Source organism: Dermacentor variabilis, chromosome 11 (assembly GCF_050947875.1).
Source record: "Dermacentor variabilis isolate Ectoservices chromosome 11, ASM5094787v1, whole genome shotgun sequence".
NCBI classification, from domain to species: domain Eukaryota; kingdom Metazoa; phylum Arthropoda; class Arachnida; order Ixodida; family Ixodidae; genus Dermacentor; species Dermacentor variabilis.
This window is the reverse complement of record NC_134578.1, coordinates 44,224,254-44,241,123: the sequence shown is the minus strand read 5'-3', so window position 1 is coordinate 44,241,123 and position 16,870 is coordinate 44,224,254. Positions and strand designations below refer to the sequence as shown.

Here is a 16,870-nt window from a genome sequence, read left to right as displayed (position 1 = left end):
CGTAATAGTCGCTATCGCCTTTTTAGTGCTGCTCGAAGCTGGCTAATATGGAAAATTACACAATTGCGAGACGCGAAGCTTTGCCTAGATTGCTTCTGTAGTATACAAATTGTGAGTTTAAAGCCAATTATTTCAAAGCAAAATATTGTTGCGTTTCCCCTATGTGTTCTAAACAATAAGACGCACGCGTAGCCTTGTCCTGGCATTTCAGAAGAGTCTGCGGCATATTATATGCTGACGTCTGTGACAATAATCAATATCGGAAATACCCCTGAAACGGCGCCTATTATTACTGCGTTGTATTGTTTAACCATGATGTACGCAGATGGCGGCTTATACAAGGAAGCCTGTATGCACATCCAATCTTGTAAGTTCATGTTTCAAATGAAGTATACCCCCATTGTTCTGAAGAAAGCAAATGCGTCTGTGTGCTTTTCTGTCTCGATAATTTCCAAGTGGTGCCACAGACAAATGGGCTTTCCATGGGTGCCAGGATGCACAAAAGTCAACCTAGTTGCAATAGTTCTTTTCATCTGTTTCTTCAACGTTGGTAAATATGCTACCATTTTACTGCTTGCCCTTCAATTTTCTTAGCAGAGTCTTCACACAGGGGCTGATATTTTCCTTGAAAGCGCTAAGAAAGCTGTGGTAACGCGATGTCTTCCTTATGAATCGCGAATTTAGCGTTTCCTAATAACGCTGGGAGCAGTAATTCGTTTGAGCTTCCAGCATTGCGGAACACTTTTGTTAGAAAGATGGCATGAAGCCGCTACTAGTTACACTCAGTTCTAGTGACGGCTGCAGGTGCCCGTGCGGGTTGCGATTGTCTGGCACATAAAATTGCCACTTAATATAAAATCCTTCGTGTGATACATACCTTTATTTATATACTTGTAGCATAAAGAAACAAAACAAGGATAGCTGGTCGCTGAATATCAACTTGTTTCAAAATCAAGCTGTACATCTAAAAAAGAGTGCTGGGAGCTACACTGTGGCCCCCTACTGCCTCCTGTATTGTTGTACTCAAGCAGCATATTGACCGGCGTCTTTGTTTATCTTTAACGAGTGACTACGTTTCCCTGGCTAACAATTATTAGAAGTCATCGCTCAGCGCAAGACGTGGTTTCTATATCTGAAGCATCTCGAACGTTATCGTTGGCTATATTCTTTGTCTGTTGTGACCGAGCCTTTTGTAATCAGATTCTGCGCGCTACACGAACTGCGTACTATTTTCTGGAAGACACGCACGCACCCAAGATAGCAATAGAAACGTCGACGAGTCACGTGTAAAGGTCGAGACGCTTGACCTCAAGATCATATTTATGGTATCTTCGACTGGTCGCCTGTATGCCCCGAAGCAGAGTCGGGTAGATCGGTCGTTTCCCGAGCTCAAAGGTAGGGGACAAGCGCGCAAGCCGAACGTGCGACTCGCTCTCGGAGGAGGAAATTGCTGATGCGAAGCCACGTGACTACTTATAACGTCCGATGTTTCGCCTGTCCAAAGCTCCCGGCGCTGCCGGAAAAACCGGCGGACGTGCCGGCGGGACGAACGTTCGTCGAGACGCCAGCATGCAGTGGCCTAGGTTGCCAAGGTTACGGTGGGCCGTCGCCAACAGCAGCGACGCGCCGCTGCGATGACGTTTCAATCTCGATGACTGCCCCGACGACAGGGCTAGGAGCGCCTCAGAGCGCTCCAAGATAGAGGAGAGCAATCGAGAAGAACCAGCGGAACGCAGGGCGCGCACCCTCTTTCAACCAGCCGAAGACAACGCCGCTCGCGAGAGCGCTCCAGAGTGCTCAGAAATGACCAGCCGAAGATAGCATTAGACGATCACCAACTGTGTCTGCCATTATTGTTGAGCTTAGAGTGCGGCTTGTTTGGCTGGACATAAGTTTGCCAAAAAGAGTTCACGTTTTGCAGTGAGGCTTCTGACGCTGTGTTATTTTACGTCATCACGACAGCGTGAACTCTGGCGGAGGGGATTGTGCCGTGGAGGTAGAGGTGTGCTGCCTCGGACCATTTAGGTAGCCTCAGGCTTCAGAACATGCCGCGCAGTACGGACTTCTACCCCAGATGACCAAGAATACCAAGACCCTGTTGGGAGCTACCATGACGCACCCACCATCGTCAGCAGCCGTTCTGCTTTGGGAATCGAGGAAGCCACCTTGTTTCCATGGAGCTTCGTCAGATGGCCCCGTAACCTGGCTGCAAACGTACGAAAGACTTTCAACCAACAACTGCAACTGTGAAGACAAACTTCGTCGCGCATATTTTTGATTGGAAGATGCGGCGAAGACATGGTTCGAAATCCGAAACTCACTCTAATAAACTAGGATTATTTTCGCATCTTACTGAAGACGTTCATCAGCGTCGTTTCAAGAAAACGAGCTCGAGTTCTACAGGAAGCTCGCGTGCTGCTTGCTAACGGGAACATCGCAATTTTACGGCGGAAAGGATCCACCTCTTTTGCCACGCCGACACCCAAGCTGTCACAGGAAAAGAGGGTCAGTTTTCACAGCGGGACACACATCACAGAAATTTCGCCCGAATTGTAGAAAGCCTGCCAAAGACCGTTGAAGAGATTCGCACTAAGGCCAGCAACATCTAGAAGACACTGGTGATGGGGTCGAGGGAATACAGTCATCGTACGCTGACGACAAACTACGCATACATTGAAGCTCTCGGCGTCGAATGCTTGCACGAGATTGTCAGAGAGGCCGTGCGAGAGGATCTGCAGGAGTTTCTCCCTTCGTCGCAGTCTCAGGTTGTTTCATTCGCAGACGTCGTCCACGAAGAGATCCATCAGTCTCTCTGAGTTCTTGAAGCCCCGCAACTCCAGCCGAAATCGCTGATTTACGGCGCCGTCGCCTCTCGTTTAGTTTATCCACCGAGCTCGCGCCAAAGCACGGTACTGCCGCAATTTCATCGCCAGACGCCGACGCAGATGGCACGGCCACAAAATTTCCGACGAAAGACTTACGTTTGGCACGCCCCAGACCACCGCCCGCTTTCCTATCATATATGCAAAGCTGGCCACATCTACCGCTGTTGCCGGCACCGTCAGATGAGACTACGAGGATTCAGCTTGAACAGGCCTTGCCTGCGAAAAGGAAAACGATGACGACACGTCATGTGCAACATGGCGGCAACTGATTGAAGCGCTCGACGACCATCCCGTTCGCCGTCGCCACGACCCTACCATCTGTCGCAGCACTGGCTGTATACATTGTCCAAGCGCGTGGCTGGTCTCTTACCCCTTATTCGGAAGACTATCAGCAGTAATTGATCGAGGCGCGCTTGTTTGTCGAAAGGCCGAATATCATCCGCCACTGACAACGTTGCTGCAGGAACCATCTTGATGACGTGGCGACAATACGCCGCTATCCTGAACACTCGACGCAAGGAAAACGCTGCCGAGACAGACCCTGACGACGCGACGTCCTGAAGAGTCTGCAAAACAAGGACCTTCAGCATGCCCGCCTGCAACACCTTATATTTCCCGAGGGATCAGTTATAGCTCGCAAAGAAACTTCACGTCTCCTCATCGAAATCTTAAGAGAGACTGGCTTGATGGACGGGTGAACTGGTTGATGGATGGGTGAAACCCTTCAGCGGTATTGTGCTAGACGCTTGGGCGGAGCGATTGCCGGCCTTGATCGCCAGGCTCGACCCGCCTGTTGCTACAATTCACCACCACCACCACGACGCGAAGTAACATCACTGAGACAACGTGAGGTACCCGTGATCTCATGCCGAGACATAACTGCAATGCACGACAAATGACTAGTGATGGCGGCGTGCTTCTCGACGGCAACGCAGTCACCGCTTTAGCAGACACAGCGGTAGACTATTCTGCCATGAGTGGACCCTTCGCCGTGCTGCTGAAGAAAGTGAAAACTGCATGGAAAGGATCTCCATTCGGGACAGCTAAAGCATCCCAAATAACGCCAACTGGAAGTTCCACAGCAAGAATTATCATTCATGACCAACTGGAAGCTTCACAGCAAGGATTACCATTAATGACCAGACCTATCCTGCGGCCTTCGTTATCTTGCAATATTGTGCACGGTATGTAATCATCCGCATGCAATTCCTGAACCAGCATGGCGTTTTTTTTGTTTCTCAGCCATGTACTTGCTTAAGTTGGGCCTCAGATGCACAACAGCTTCACTTTTCTAGCTTTTAGTGTGTCGTCCTTTCTCTTATTTTGTTGTATGGGAAAAGTGAAGGCAATATTGAAGTATCACCCGAAGTTCAAGTCGAGAACGCTATCTATGTAGTATGATGATTTCTGTCGGAACATAAGACACGCGAGGGATGAAAGACCCCGTTGAAAGACCAACGACCGCTGCTTTTGAGAGCGGCATCGTTGAGAGCGAACAACAACAGATGCATTGTTCGAAAACCAGCCGCGTGGCAACGGCAAAGCGCATCACTGCATCGCGTCGACGCATCTGCACTTCTCGTTTATGTGCTAAATGTTCAATGTGTTCCTCGTAGCACATCGACACCACTCGACGCCGCTCTGCTTCGCGTTTCGAGCCAACAAACGCTCGAGTTTTCATGGTGTAGATTTCTATTACTAGCCGCTAACACTCACACTGCTACAGCCTTCGAACAAAACTTTTTGGGGGATCAGAAGGAGCAGCTTGTCTAGTTGTTGTTAACAATACTAATAAGCTTCCAAGGACATGCAATGACAACACGCTATTTAAAACATGCTATTTAGTCTGTTATTTAGTTTAATCAGAAAACAGCGTAATTTTGTCCCGAGGTTTACAGAAGCTAAGAACGTGGCTCATATATATATATATATATATATATATATATCTTGAATTGTTTGAATTCGTTGTGAATTTTATTTCATTTTAATTTATCTTCTCAATTATGTATGTTATGCCCCTCCCGCCTAGTCTTCAGACCGCAGTAATTAATACATACATGAAACAAATAAACAATAATACGATTGACTACCGAAGATGGAATCTGCGTAAGACCTGTAGATTACGGGCTGCACGCGATCAAGGCATTTTACCTTACTTTCTTTTTTTTTTTGCTGTCAGCTGTGAGCGTAAAAACAGCGGGCTCATATTAGTAAACTATAAGAAATAGTCAGCGACGAACTGGTACTCGAGTAACTTGGTAGCCTGAGTGGCAGCTTTTGTATGGTGAACAGCGAAGAAAATTATTCCCAGGCACATATCCAATGAGCAGTAGAGGTCCAAGGGCGCTTTATGTCTTGAAAAAGTTTGGGGTAGTACTCCTGAAGACCAAAGTGGCACATTCCCCCTAAAGCTGAGAAAAAGCGGAGATTATATACTGGTATTACAGGCGTTTATGTAGTTGAAGTGATTTGGACGAAACAGTTTTTTACAATTTTGGCTAGGTGCGGGCTCTACACGGGACCGAACCTTTGTTGCCGAAATGGTGCCGGCGCAGCAAGCGACTTGTACTTGCCCCAGATATTGTACACACCCTGGCTCTCGACATCTAGTAGCGGCACGCTGAAATACAAAGCGCGCGAAAATGCGCAGCTGTGCGGGCGCGGCAGTCGGACAGCGAACGGGATTGCTTTCGCTTTCGAATTTGTTCTCCAAGTTTTGGGCTCTCAAGGTGGCGGTGCTGCACTCACCCGGGTGCGGCCCTTACACGAGTCATTATGCTATGTTTCTTGTTTCTGGTCATCGCATATAGTAGGCGTTCTCAATTTCACTCACGTTATTCAGCTTGTTCAAAACAAAGAGCAGCTGCAAACCTGATAATATAATTTGACAAATAAATGGCATTGCGCGTCAGTCTTGCCCGCAATTTTATGTATTTGTAAACTGTAGGTAACTTCTTATCAGGAAGCAGCATCCCTCTCTAAGTGCCTCATTACTCGCGCCTGTGCTTGACTTTGCTGCGGCCTCACTTCTGTAAGCACTCAACACTTTAACTCCCAAACAACGCCTTTATCCCTCATTTTATGAGTTACCTTTTGCATTCCAGAGCCAAACACAAGATCAATTGAGCAAATTACTAATAATTACAACATAACGGAGTTTTGGTGTTGGACTACGGCAATGCGGGAACTGGTGGCAATATACTATTATCTGGCTGTTTGATTTGCTGCTCCACTTTCGTAATCTCAATGAATTCAATTTCTTGAAAAGTGCTTTATTTTACGTCTTGTGAAAGGTATCACAACATGATTCGGTACAATTAATAATAAACTGAAATTGAAACGAAATTGATACCCCAAATTATTACAATAGTCATCTATACTAGTTTGCACGAAAAAAACGTGTTTAGGAAGAAAAAGCGGATGTAGCGTTACGTGACCTGAAATAATAAAATGCTAGAAAGCTGTTCACGTGACAATAGTGCTGGATAACGATGATACAGAAGCAAAAGAAAAACACACGAACATGGGCTCGTTGTTGAACCAGCGTTCGCACTTTACAGTGCTTCTCCCACTCTATTGTTGACATTAAAACCCTCAACTGCCTTAAAACCACCCGTAGGCGTCTCCGAGGTCACGTGAGCAATAAATTTAGGAGGGCAAATCAGAAAGTATTTGCCCGTATGGATTAACCAAATTGCGGCTGTAGATGCGATGTCAAACATGTAGATTCCCAGCGATGGGCTTTCTTGGACCGGCCCGACCTTATCTGCGGGTAGCTCCGCGGCACAGCGCTGCTGTCAATTCTTGCCGATGACGGTTGTGCTTGTCACGTCCACGGCGTACGAGCAACGAAGTGTGATTCGTTTTCTATGGAGCAAGGGACAAACGCCTATCTAAATTCACAGGGAAATGCAGTCCACGTATGGGTAAAAGTATCTCGTTTTGAGAAGTGCGAGGTGATGGTGGTGTGATTTTTCAAAAGGCCATGAAGGCTTCCATGAAAATGAGTGTTCGGGGAGGCGGCGTGCATTGGTTACTGACGACAATATTTCTCGCGTGGATGCACTGGTGAAAGCGGAGCAGCGTGCGCACCTCAAGGACATGTCCCGGGAGCTTGGAATTTCGTATGGGAGTGTTTATGACCTTGTCAACAGGTCCTTAAGGTACCGGAAGTTTTATGTTGGTAGATGCTTATGAAGCTGGACGACATGATGAAAGACAAGCGAATGACTGCTTCACTGAATTATGTGCAACGGTATGCTGAGGCGGCTGAAAGTATCATGTAGCGCATTGTTGCTGTCAATGAACAGGGGATTCTGCATTTCACAGTGGAGTTGAAGGAATAAGGCATGGTGGGGAAATGTGCGGGTTTGCCTGTGATAAAAACATTCCTTTCAGTGCCATCGGTTGGGAAAGTTATGTTAATGGTCTTCTGGGATCACTGAGAACCGCTCCTGCTCAATTTCATGCTGCAAGGCGCAACCATCAGCGCTCACAGTTATTGTTCCACACTGTCACGTCTGCTGGCTGCCATCGAGGGAAACGCCGAGGGATATTCCATCTGGACAACGCAATTATCCTCCACGACAATGCGTGGTCAGATGTGGCAATCACAACCGCCGACAAGGTCCGGCCGTTTCACTAGGAAAGTCTGAGCCACTCACCACACAGTCGGGACCTCACCCCAAGTGTTTTGTACGCTTCACTTTGCTCAAGAAGTTCCCGGCACGACAGCGATTACGTGCAACTATGAAGCCAAGACAGTGTTCAGACGGTCGTTCCACAGACTGCCGGATGAATTATACCAAAGGGGCATCTCAAATTTAGTGCTGCGATGGGACAAATGCGTGAACAGGGGCGCTATAAGGTAAAACTATTCCAAACTTTTATATTCCTATTCTGCAATCACCCCCCGCGATTGGTGAAAAAATTTTTGGACCACCCCCCCTTCACCTGTCTGCCAAGCGACGTCACGAAACCCACGATAACTCCCCATCTGATATGACGTGTGCGCACTGATTATGCATGATTTCACCAACCAAAAGAAAGAAAGTTATTTCTGATTCGACGCCTTTTCGCCATCAGCCCTCGGCTATAGGTCAAAAGTTTTCGGGCTGCACCCTCTTCACCTGCCTGTCACGCGACGTCACAAAACCGCAAAAAACTCACCGCGTCAAAGTGACGTGTACGCGTTAAAGATGCATTAATATGCCGAACAAAACTGAATTTTCTTCTGAATAGCCGCAGGCTGCCCTGCTCCGAAAGGAATAAAAGATGGCTGCCGCCGATCGCTCAGGCAGTGGTTACTCACACACGCCGGAGAGGATGGGTTTATTTGCGTGTAGTAAAACTTTATGTATGGCGGTGTGCCATGTTTGAGCCCTTTCGGCACGTTTACGACCTCGTTCTGCCAACTCTCCTTTGCTTAGGATTCGTTTCAGCGCCATTGTTAAGCTTTCCTTGCATACCGCCACGATTGTCGACCAGCCACCGCAACCTAAGTAAGGGAAAGCGGACCAATCGCAGACGCCGGCACCACTCTCTTTATGCAGTTATCGATTTTCAGTGCAGTGGCTCGGCCCCATCGAATCCCTCTCCAGTTGAGTGTGCTCCTCGCCTGTTGTGAGCCAATTAGATAAGACAAGCCGCTCAGTGTAGGCAATGTTATTCGCCCTTAATGTAAACAAAGGTGACCTCCTGTGAACGAGGAGAGCGTTTGATCGGTCTGTTCAGACAACCCTGCGCGTGACCGCCCGATGCTTGCGTCGGCGGTTACGCATATTTGACGTCCGGAGTTTGGAATAAAAACATATTGGAATATTTTTACTTTATAGGGCCCCAAGTATGAGGAATATGCAGAAAGATATTAGAAGGTATGATGAAAAGTATGTATACTTGCAATTGCCTGTATGTACCTTATTCTGGCTAATAAAAATAAGGGCAAAAAATTTTGATGTGCCCTCGTACATCCAAATTTCCGTCACAAAAGGACCTTAGTGACGTGCCAGAAGCAGAAGGGTTTGATACACTTAGTAATATATCACAAAATATATTTCAAAAACCTACTTATGGCAAATACGATAAGCGCGCTGCGTAAGATTGCATTTCTTATGTTACATATTTCAATCAAGCGAAGAAATTATCAGGAACCTTTAATACACACAAAGTAAACAATATTGTCGTTGTAGAACAAACATTTTACGGCCTATCATATAGAAGGATGAAGCTTAACACTACTACGTAATGCATTATGGTTCGAAATGTTTCGTTACTCAGAAATGCCATTTCAGGAATGACGCATGATATGAGATAACGAAACTGCGCCCGGGATCAGCGCTTGGGTCGAAAGCTTCTTTCTTATTATTTCCCGATCAATATGTCCTGCTAAGTTCGCTGACACATACAGTCGTGTTCCGTTTCTGAGTCCCAACCGCAACAAAGATGCCAGCCTAACAGGCGGAAGTGAATGAAAAGAATATGACCTTTCTCGTTCACGCATAGGGTATTTCATTATGCCATTCGGGCCGTTCTTAATTAGGAACTATATTACATGTATCAATTCTGCAATGCCACCTTTTTCCAATTTGTCAGAAAAATCAGCAATAACGTGCTTCTTCTTTTAAAGTAGTTGCTTGGGACGTTGCCAGGAGTTGCCTGGAGGAGGAGCTGCCTGGATGCTTACGAAAAGGGTTCTGCTGAAATAGAGGACGACGCAACGAGCTATGGAAAGAAGGATGATGGGTGTGACGTTGAGGAATAAGAAAAGAGCAGATTGGGTGAGGGAACAAACGCGAGTTAATGACATCTTAGTTGAAATCAAGAACAAGAAATGGGGGGGGGGGCATGGGCAGGACATGTTATGAGAAGGGAAGATAACCGATGGTCATTAAGGGTTACGAACTGGATTCCAATGGAAAGGAAGCGTCGCAGGGGACGACAGAAAGTTATGTGGGCAGATGAGATTGAGAAGTTTGCAGGGACAACATGGCTACAATTAGTACATGACCGGGGTAGTTGGAGAAACATGCGAGAGGCCTTTGCCCTGCAGTGGGCGTAACCAGGCTGCTGCTGATGATAATGATGATGATGCTTGGGACGTATAGCTACAAGCCAGCTAGACAGTTTTATTTGGCCTGTAGGTATCCTGAGGTATAGGTATTCAGCATACCTTCGTTTTTGCTGAGCATTCGATGATATACGTAGTGTACCAAGTAACTTGTGCCAAAAAGTAAAAAAAAATATATGTGTGCTGCGTAGATTGTAAGAACCAAGGTAATGTTACTTGCTCTCGGTTGGCTCATGTCTGGCAATTTTGTCTCACTGGCTCTGAAAGCGAGCGAAACGCGAATATAGGCCTCGCGACTAATCGCACTGGATTTTTCTCGTGCTTTGCCTGGCTTCTTGCAGCCTTGCGAAAAAAAACTTTTAATTTGCACATATACAACAACAGAAAGATGGATCGGGAATTCCTGATGATAATCGAGAATTCTTTTATTTAATATTCTTGTTTTATTAGGATTTTCAGAAGGTAAATATTTATTATAAACAAGTGCGGTGTTCAGGCAAAATGGAATAAAAATAGTCTGACTTGCTCCAAACGACGGCATACAGCGTTAGCTTGGTTCTCTCCAGCTGCGTCTCTATAGCTTACTTTGTTTTTATTTCGGCACGTGTTACGTACTGTTGTGTACTGTATAGTGTGCTGTTCTAAAGTTTTGTTCACCGGCGTACTATACCGTTAGTGATATTAGATTGATGTTCTGATAGCTGAGTTATGGACCAAAAGATAGAAACAGCCTGTTTCGTATATACCTAAGGGCAGCACACAATTTCCACCCCCATATCGTGATGGCATAAGTATTTGAAACAACAGTGCGGTATTCACGGGGACAAGAAGGGAGAAACGACACGGATGAACGCTGGTCGTCCACACGGACAGCGCTCGTCCGTGTCGTTTCTCCCTTCTTGTCCCCGTGAATACCGCGCTGTTGTTTCAAATACGCCTTACCAACTCGCCCAGACGTCCGTTTTAATGGCATAAGTGTGCCGCACGTATAAACACCTTCTTGCCACCACTGTCTTTCCTTGACACAGAACCACAATCAGACGATGAACCTGCGCAAAAAGGTGCGTGTTATTCAACTTGTGCATATTTGTATTACACGAAGATTCCAAGCGAATAAATTCGAGGCGGAATATTCTCTTTAACAGAACAGAGTGAATCGTCTCCGGCCTTCGTCGCTGAGACATTCGTCATTCTCGAGAGTGAGCTGATTAAGAGGGTGCAGAACGAAGGCAAAGATTTCCATGAATATGCAACTACGTTTATGGCATCGGTATGTACGTGAAACATCAGTTCTACTGTTTGCATGACTTCTGCGTAGAATCTGCATTATCCTTTCGAGATGTTCTGGAAGCAGAAGTTTGATAAATTTGTTTCTGTTGTTCTGAGTACAGTCAAACTTGTAATGAAATACTTGTCAAACGAATTTAAGCATGAGAACTTAAACTAATTTTAAAGCAATTATATTGAGTCATCAAAATAAACAATTTTGCAAGACCGCTTTGCCATCTACGCAAAATTTGCTTCCCCGGGTGGTATCAGCGCTTTGGCTCACATAATTTGAATGACCCATTGGAGTCACCAAACGCATATGACAAAAGCTTTCTGATTAGCCATATGGCTCAGAGGAGTATTGTGATATATTGTATGTTGAAAACGTTAGGGCAAGCGGATTTGAAGACCGCTAGCTCACATTTATTGTTATGCCGCAGGTCCATTGCGAGATTTTCATATACAAATATTACACCCGTTCAGATAACTTCTCATTGAAGGACGTGGATGTCGACACAGCGTCCACCTTGGCGATTACGCGACAGCCTGTGAGAGGGAAAGGAAAAGGTCAGTCGTTACTTGTTTTAGCTACCGAAAGCAAGACCTCCGCGGTTATCAGCTTCGTCCAGCTTGCAGGCGATGTTCTACTTGCAATGAGTTAAGCCATAATGACACAATGGATGATTGACGTTGTTTCAAAATCTATATCTCTGAATACGTAGTTAGCTGAGTGAGTCGAATTTTGCTTTGAATGCCTCGGAACAGAAGCCCTGCACAATAAAAAAGCAAAAGGTAACTTGTCCACAAGTAAAATCTTCCTAGCGTTTCAAAGGCAAACATATTCCATAATTGTGATAATTATGTAGATTTTTCTAATGATGTGCTTGGTGGCTCTAATTTGCCGCTTAAACCAGTGCCAACAAACCGCAAAAGATGCCTTTCCAAGCAGAGTTTTCAGAGCTGGCAAATAGATATTATTAAAACTAATGTGACATTGATGTCCCTGAACATGCGACAGAGAAATAATAAGCCCTACAACTCATCAATGACTTCTTCAAAAAAGCGCGTACCATCGCATAAACGTTTAGCCTTGCTTGGGTGCAGTGAATCAGCTCATTTGGTGGAAAGCCAACGCAGAACATTAGGTCCAGCGAAAAAATTTAAAAAACAGTTGAAAATCTTCGCCTGAGTGTCACGAAAAGCGTCTGCTAGCTAAAAAGTTAGCGGGCTCCGATAGTGTTGCTATATATCATAACGGGTAGGCTAATTTACTGCCACGATACCTAGGGTTATACTGCCGTCAGAAAGTACGTGGCTCGAACACAAACACTTCACATCCCTTTTTTCCGTCTATTTCTCAAATAGCAATGTCATTCGTTGTTTACGTTATGTAATTTACTTTTACTGGGATGGCACATCACACCTCAATATTTCACAATGCTTATACGGTCATTTTTCTTCGTCTGCGATATTACGTCTAGTTTATTTACCACGTGCACTTTTGTCACTGAAGATATCGGTGTATTTAGTGGAATTGTGACAAAAAGTTGATTAAGCTGCGTAAGCATTAAGATGCTTACATTTCAAATTGCAGTAAATGTCTGATAGCAACGGCGTGTGACCATAGGTTTTCTAACGCAATGCATGCTGCAAACTTGCACGATAATATAATGACTCCTGCGATTGTTGATCATAGCAGGCCTGTAAATTGGTCTGGAAATATGTTAATTAGGAAATGTGCGGACAACTGCTTAGAATATGCGCTCTTTGGCTGATACTAAGAAAGCATGGTTATTAATTGTGATTTGCTTCGATAACTGTACCTGTCATATAAGTTCGTTGTTACTGTATTTGTGCACAACGTTAAATAAAGATGGAAAATTGGCACTTTAAATTTGGTTATAAAGTCTATAGAAAGAGGTATTTGTTCAGCTGGCGTCTTTACTGATGCGGACCACATATTTGTCGTCATTCTTCGCAGGTTAGCGTGGTCCTACAGACGCTTCAACCCCCTGGCAAGATTGTTGTGACAAATGTTCAGGCCAACACTTCCGTAGGTGACAAGATGTGGCTACGTTACCCTTTTGACAGTGACACATTTGCAGGGGGAGGAGCAATATCTGGTGTTGGCGAAGGATAACCGTGTCGACAGCTTGAAGACGCTCACAAAGTTGGTACTACACGTGATGTCAAGAAGTGAATTGCAGCGCGTGGACATCATCGCCTTCTTAATAGGGTGAGAAACAAATAACTCTCTCTTCTTCCAGAACAAGACAATGACCACAAATGATGGCAAGCTTCATCTTGATTACCCTTGCTCTGCTGGTGGTAAATGATCAAGCATAAATGTCCTAGGACAGTCCCAGGTTAATCTTGTGCTGTACCTGTTACGCCACAGTCAAACTTCACATAGTAAAAGTGTGTGCCTCCTTTAGGAGAGGACATGCGTAACAAATATGTAGAGCATTACCATTCGGCCAAATTATTATTTCTAACATTATTATATTACCGTGTTTTCCAACTTTCAGGCGAGGCATGGTGGAGGTCCGTCCGGAAGGAAAAGAGGTGGTGTCTTACGGTATTGTATGATTTCGAGGTTTCTCTCACATGCAGCGTTCTAATAAGATTAGCCAAGGAAGTGTGATTTCTAATCTGCAAGAAAATACCTAGCACCTACAATATATATATATATATATATATATATATATATATATATATATGTGTGTGTGTGTGTGTGTGTGTGTGTGTGCGTGTGTGTGTCTGTGTGTGCGTATTGAAGCTCGCAAGTACAAACCCAGTTTGTGCTCACGAGCAGCTTTAAATCAAGGTGTCGAGTGTAGCAGCAAGTAGCTCCATATCTCACGTAAGAAATTTATAAAATTTTGGTGGGCTGCGTAGACAGCGCATAATAATTTTGCAAGAACGCTCATGTGCAACCCATAAAAGGCAGTAATTACCTTTTCTGTATTCAACTTTGCAGTTTTTGTTTTTAAGAAAAGTACAGAAGCAGGTAGGTCTGCCAAACGATGTCGCGCGACAAAATAAATCTAAAACGGGCAATCTAAAAATTCCTTCTCCAAAAGGAAACAAACGGAAAGAAAAGAACTGGCGAACGACAGAAGACGCACAGTCAACTCTAAACATACCAGTTTAAATAATTTCAGTACATATGTACTTCACCAGGGTGCAGGGTGCAGCAGGCTGCAGCGGTGGCGTCAGTCACTTTTCGACTTCTTGGTCATCCAGTCATGATGACCAGGAAGTCGCAAGCTTCTATGAAGACGTGGAATCGGCGATGGGCAAAGTTAAAACAAAATACACTACACTGATGGGCGACTTCAATGCCAAGGTAGGCAAGAAGCAGGCTGGAGACAAGGCAGTGGGGGAATATGGCATAGGCACTATGAATAGCAGGGAAGAGTTATTAGTGGAATTTGCGGAACAAAATAATATGCTGATAATGAATACCTTCTTCCGCAAGCGGGGTAGCCGAAAGTGCACGTGGAGGAGCCCGAATGGCGAGACTAGAAATAAAATAGACTTCACACTCTGCGCTAACCCTGGCATCACACAAGATGTGGACGTGCTCAGCAAGGTGCGCTGCAGTGACCGTAGGATGGTAAGAACTCGAATTAGCCTAGACCTGAGGAGGGAACGGAAAAAAGCTGGCACAAAAGAAGCCGATCAATGACTTAGCGGTAAAAGGGAAAATAGAGGAATAATGGTACATAAGAAGCCGATCAATGAGTTAGCGGTAAGAGAGAAAATAGAGGAATCCCGGATCAAGCTACAGAACAGGTATTCGGCTTTAACTCAGGAAGAGGACCTTAGTGTTGAAGCAATGAACGACAATCTTGTGGGCATCATTAAGGAGTGTGCAATAGAAGTCGGTGGTAACTCCGTTAGACAGAATACCAGTAAGCTATCGCAGGAGACGAAAGATCTGATCAAGAAACGCCCATGTATGAAACCCTCTAACCCTACAGCTAGAATAGAACTGGCTGAACTTTCGAAGTTAATCAGCAAGCGCAAGACAGCTGACATAAGGAACTAATATATGGATAGAATTGAACATGCTCTTAGGAACGGAGGAAGCCTAAAAGCAGTGAAGAAGAAAGTAGGAATAGGCAAGAATCAGATGTATGCGTTAAGAGACAAAGCCGGAAATATCATTACTAATATGGATGAGATAGTTCAAGTGGCTAAGCAGTTCTATAGAGATTTATAGAGTACCAGTAGCACCCACGACGAGAATGTGAGAAGGAATAGACTAGAGGAATAGACTCGAGGAATAGAAAAGCTGCACTTGCAGCTTTTCGTCCCTGTCTCCCCCAATCTGTTGGAAATAAAGATATATTCAACTCAATTCAATTTGAAATCCCACAAGTAACGCCGGAAGAAGCAAAAAGGCTTTGGGAGCTATGCAAAGCGGGAAGGCAGCTGGGGAGGATCGGGTAACAGCAGATTTGTTGAAGGATGGTGGGAACATTGTTCCAGAAACTGGCCACCCTATATACACAATGCCTCATGACCTCGAGCGTACCGGAATCTTTGAAGAACGCTAACATAATCCTAATCCATAAGAAAGGGGACACCAAAGACTTGAAAAATAATAGGCCGATCAGCTTACTGCCCATTGCCTACAAAGTATTTACTAAGGTAATCGCAAATAGAATCAGGAACACCTTAGACTTCTGTCAACCAAAGGACCAGCCTGGATTCCGTAAAGGCTACTCAACAATAGACCATATTCACACTATCAATCAGGTGATAGAGAAATGTGCGGAATATAAGCAACCCTTATATATAGCTTTCATTGATTACGAGAAAGAGTTTGATTCAGTCGAATCCTCAGCAGTCATGGATGCATTACGGAATCAGGGTGTAGACGAGCCATATGTAAAAATGCTGAAAGATATCTATAGCGTCTCCACAGCCACTGCAGTCCTCCATAAAGAAAGCAACCAAATCCCAATAAAGAAAGGCGTCACACAGCGAGATAGGATCTCTCCAATGCTATTCACAGCGTGTTTACAGGAGGTATTCAGAGACCTGGAGTGGGAAGAATTGGGGATAAAAGTTGATGGAGAATACCTTAGTAACTTGCGATTCGCTGATGATATTGCCTTGCTTATTAACTCAGGAGAAATTGCAATGCATGCTTATTGGCCTGGAGAGGAAAAACAGAAGGGTGGGTCTAAAAATTAATCTGCAGAAAACTGAAGTAATGTTTAACAGTCTCGGAAGAGAAGAGCAGCTTACGATAGGTAGCGAGGCACTGGAAGTGGTAAGGGAATACCTCTACTTAAGGCAGGTAGTAACCGCGGATCCGGACCATGAGACTGAAGTAATCAGAAAAGAATAGGAATGGGCTGGGGTGCGTTTGACAGGCATTCTCAGATCTTGAACATCAGGTTGCCATTATCCCTCAAGGGAAAGTGTATAGCAGCTGTGCCTTACCAGTACTCACGTACGGGGCAGCAACTGGAGGCTTACGAAAAGGGTTCTGCCTAAATTGAGTACGACGCAACGAACTATGGAAAGAAGAATGATGGGTGTAAGGTTGAGGGATAAGAAAAGAGCAGATTGGGTGAGGAAACAAACGCGGGTTTATGACATCTGAGTTGAAATCAAGAAAAAGAAATGGGCA

At 45.0% G+C, this 16,870-nt stretch overlaps 1 protein-coding gene across 1 annotated transcript in view; it reads left to right on the top strand.

The window, feature by feature from the left end:
- The first annotated feature begins 238 nt into the window (after positions 1-238).
- The window catches only part of LOC142564379 (venom metalloproteinase antarease-like TserMP_B), a 28,477-nt gene continuing 11,845 nt past the window's right edge, over positions 239-16,870 (top strand). The window contains exons 1-7 of the mRNA XM_075675366.1: positions 239-367; positions 457-550; positions 10,980-11,012; positions 11,097-11,221; positions 13,202-13,273; positions 13,326-13,456; positions 13,749-13,798. Of these exons, the coding sequence (XP_075531481.1) occupies positions 326-367; positions 457-550; positions 10,980-11,012; positions 11,097-11,221; positions 13,202-13,273; positions 13,326-13,456; positions 13,749-13,798 (547 nt within the window). The 5' untranslated portion in view covers positions 239-325. The remainder of the gene's footprint in view (positions 368-456; positions 551-10,979; positions 11,013-11,096; positions 11,222-13,201; positions 13,274-13,325; positions 13,457-13,748; positions 13,799-16,870) is intronic.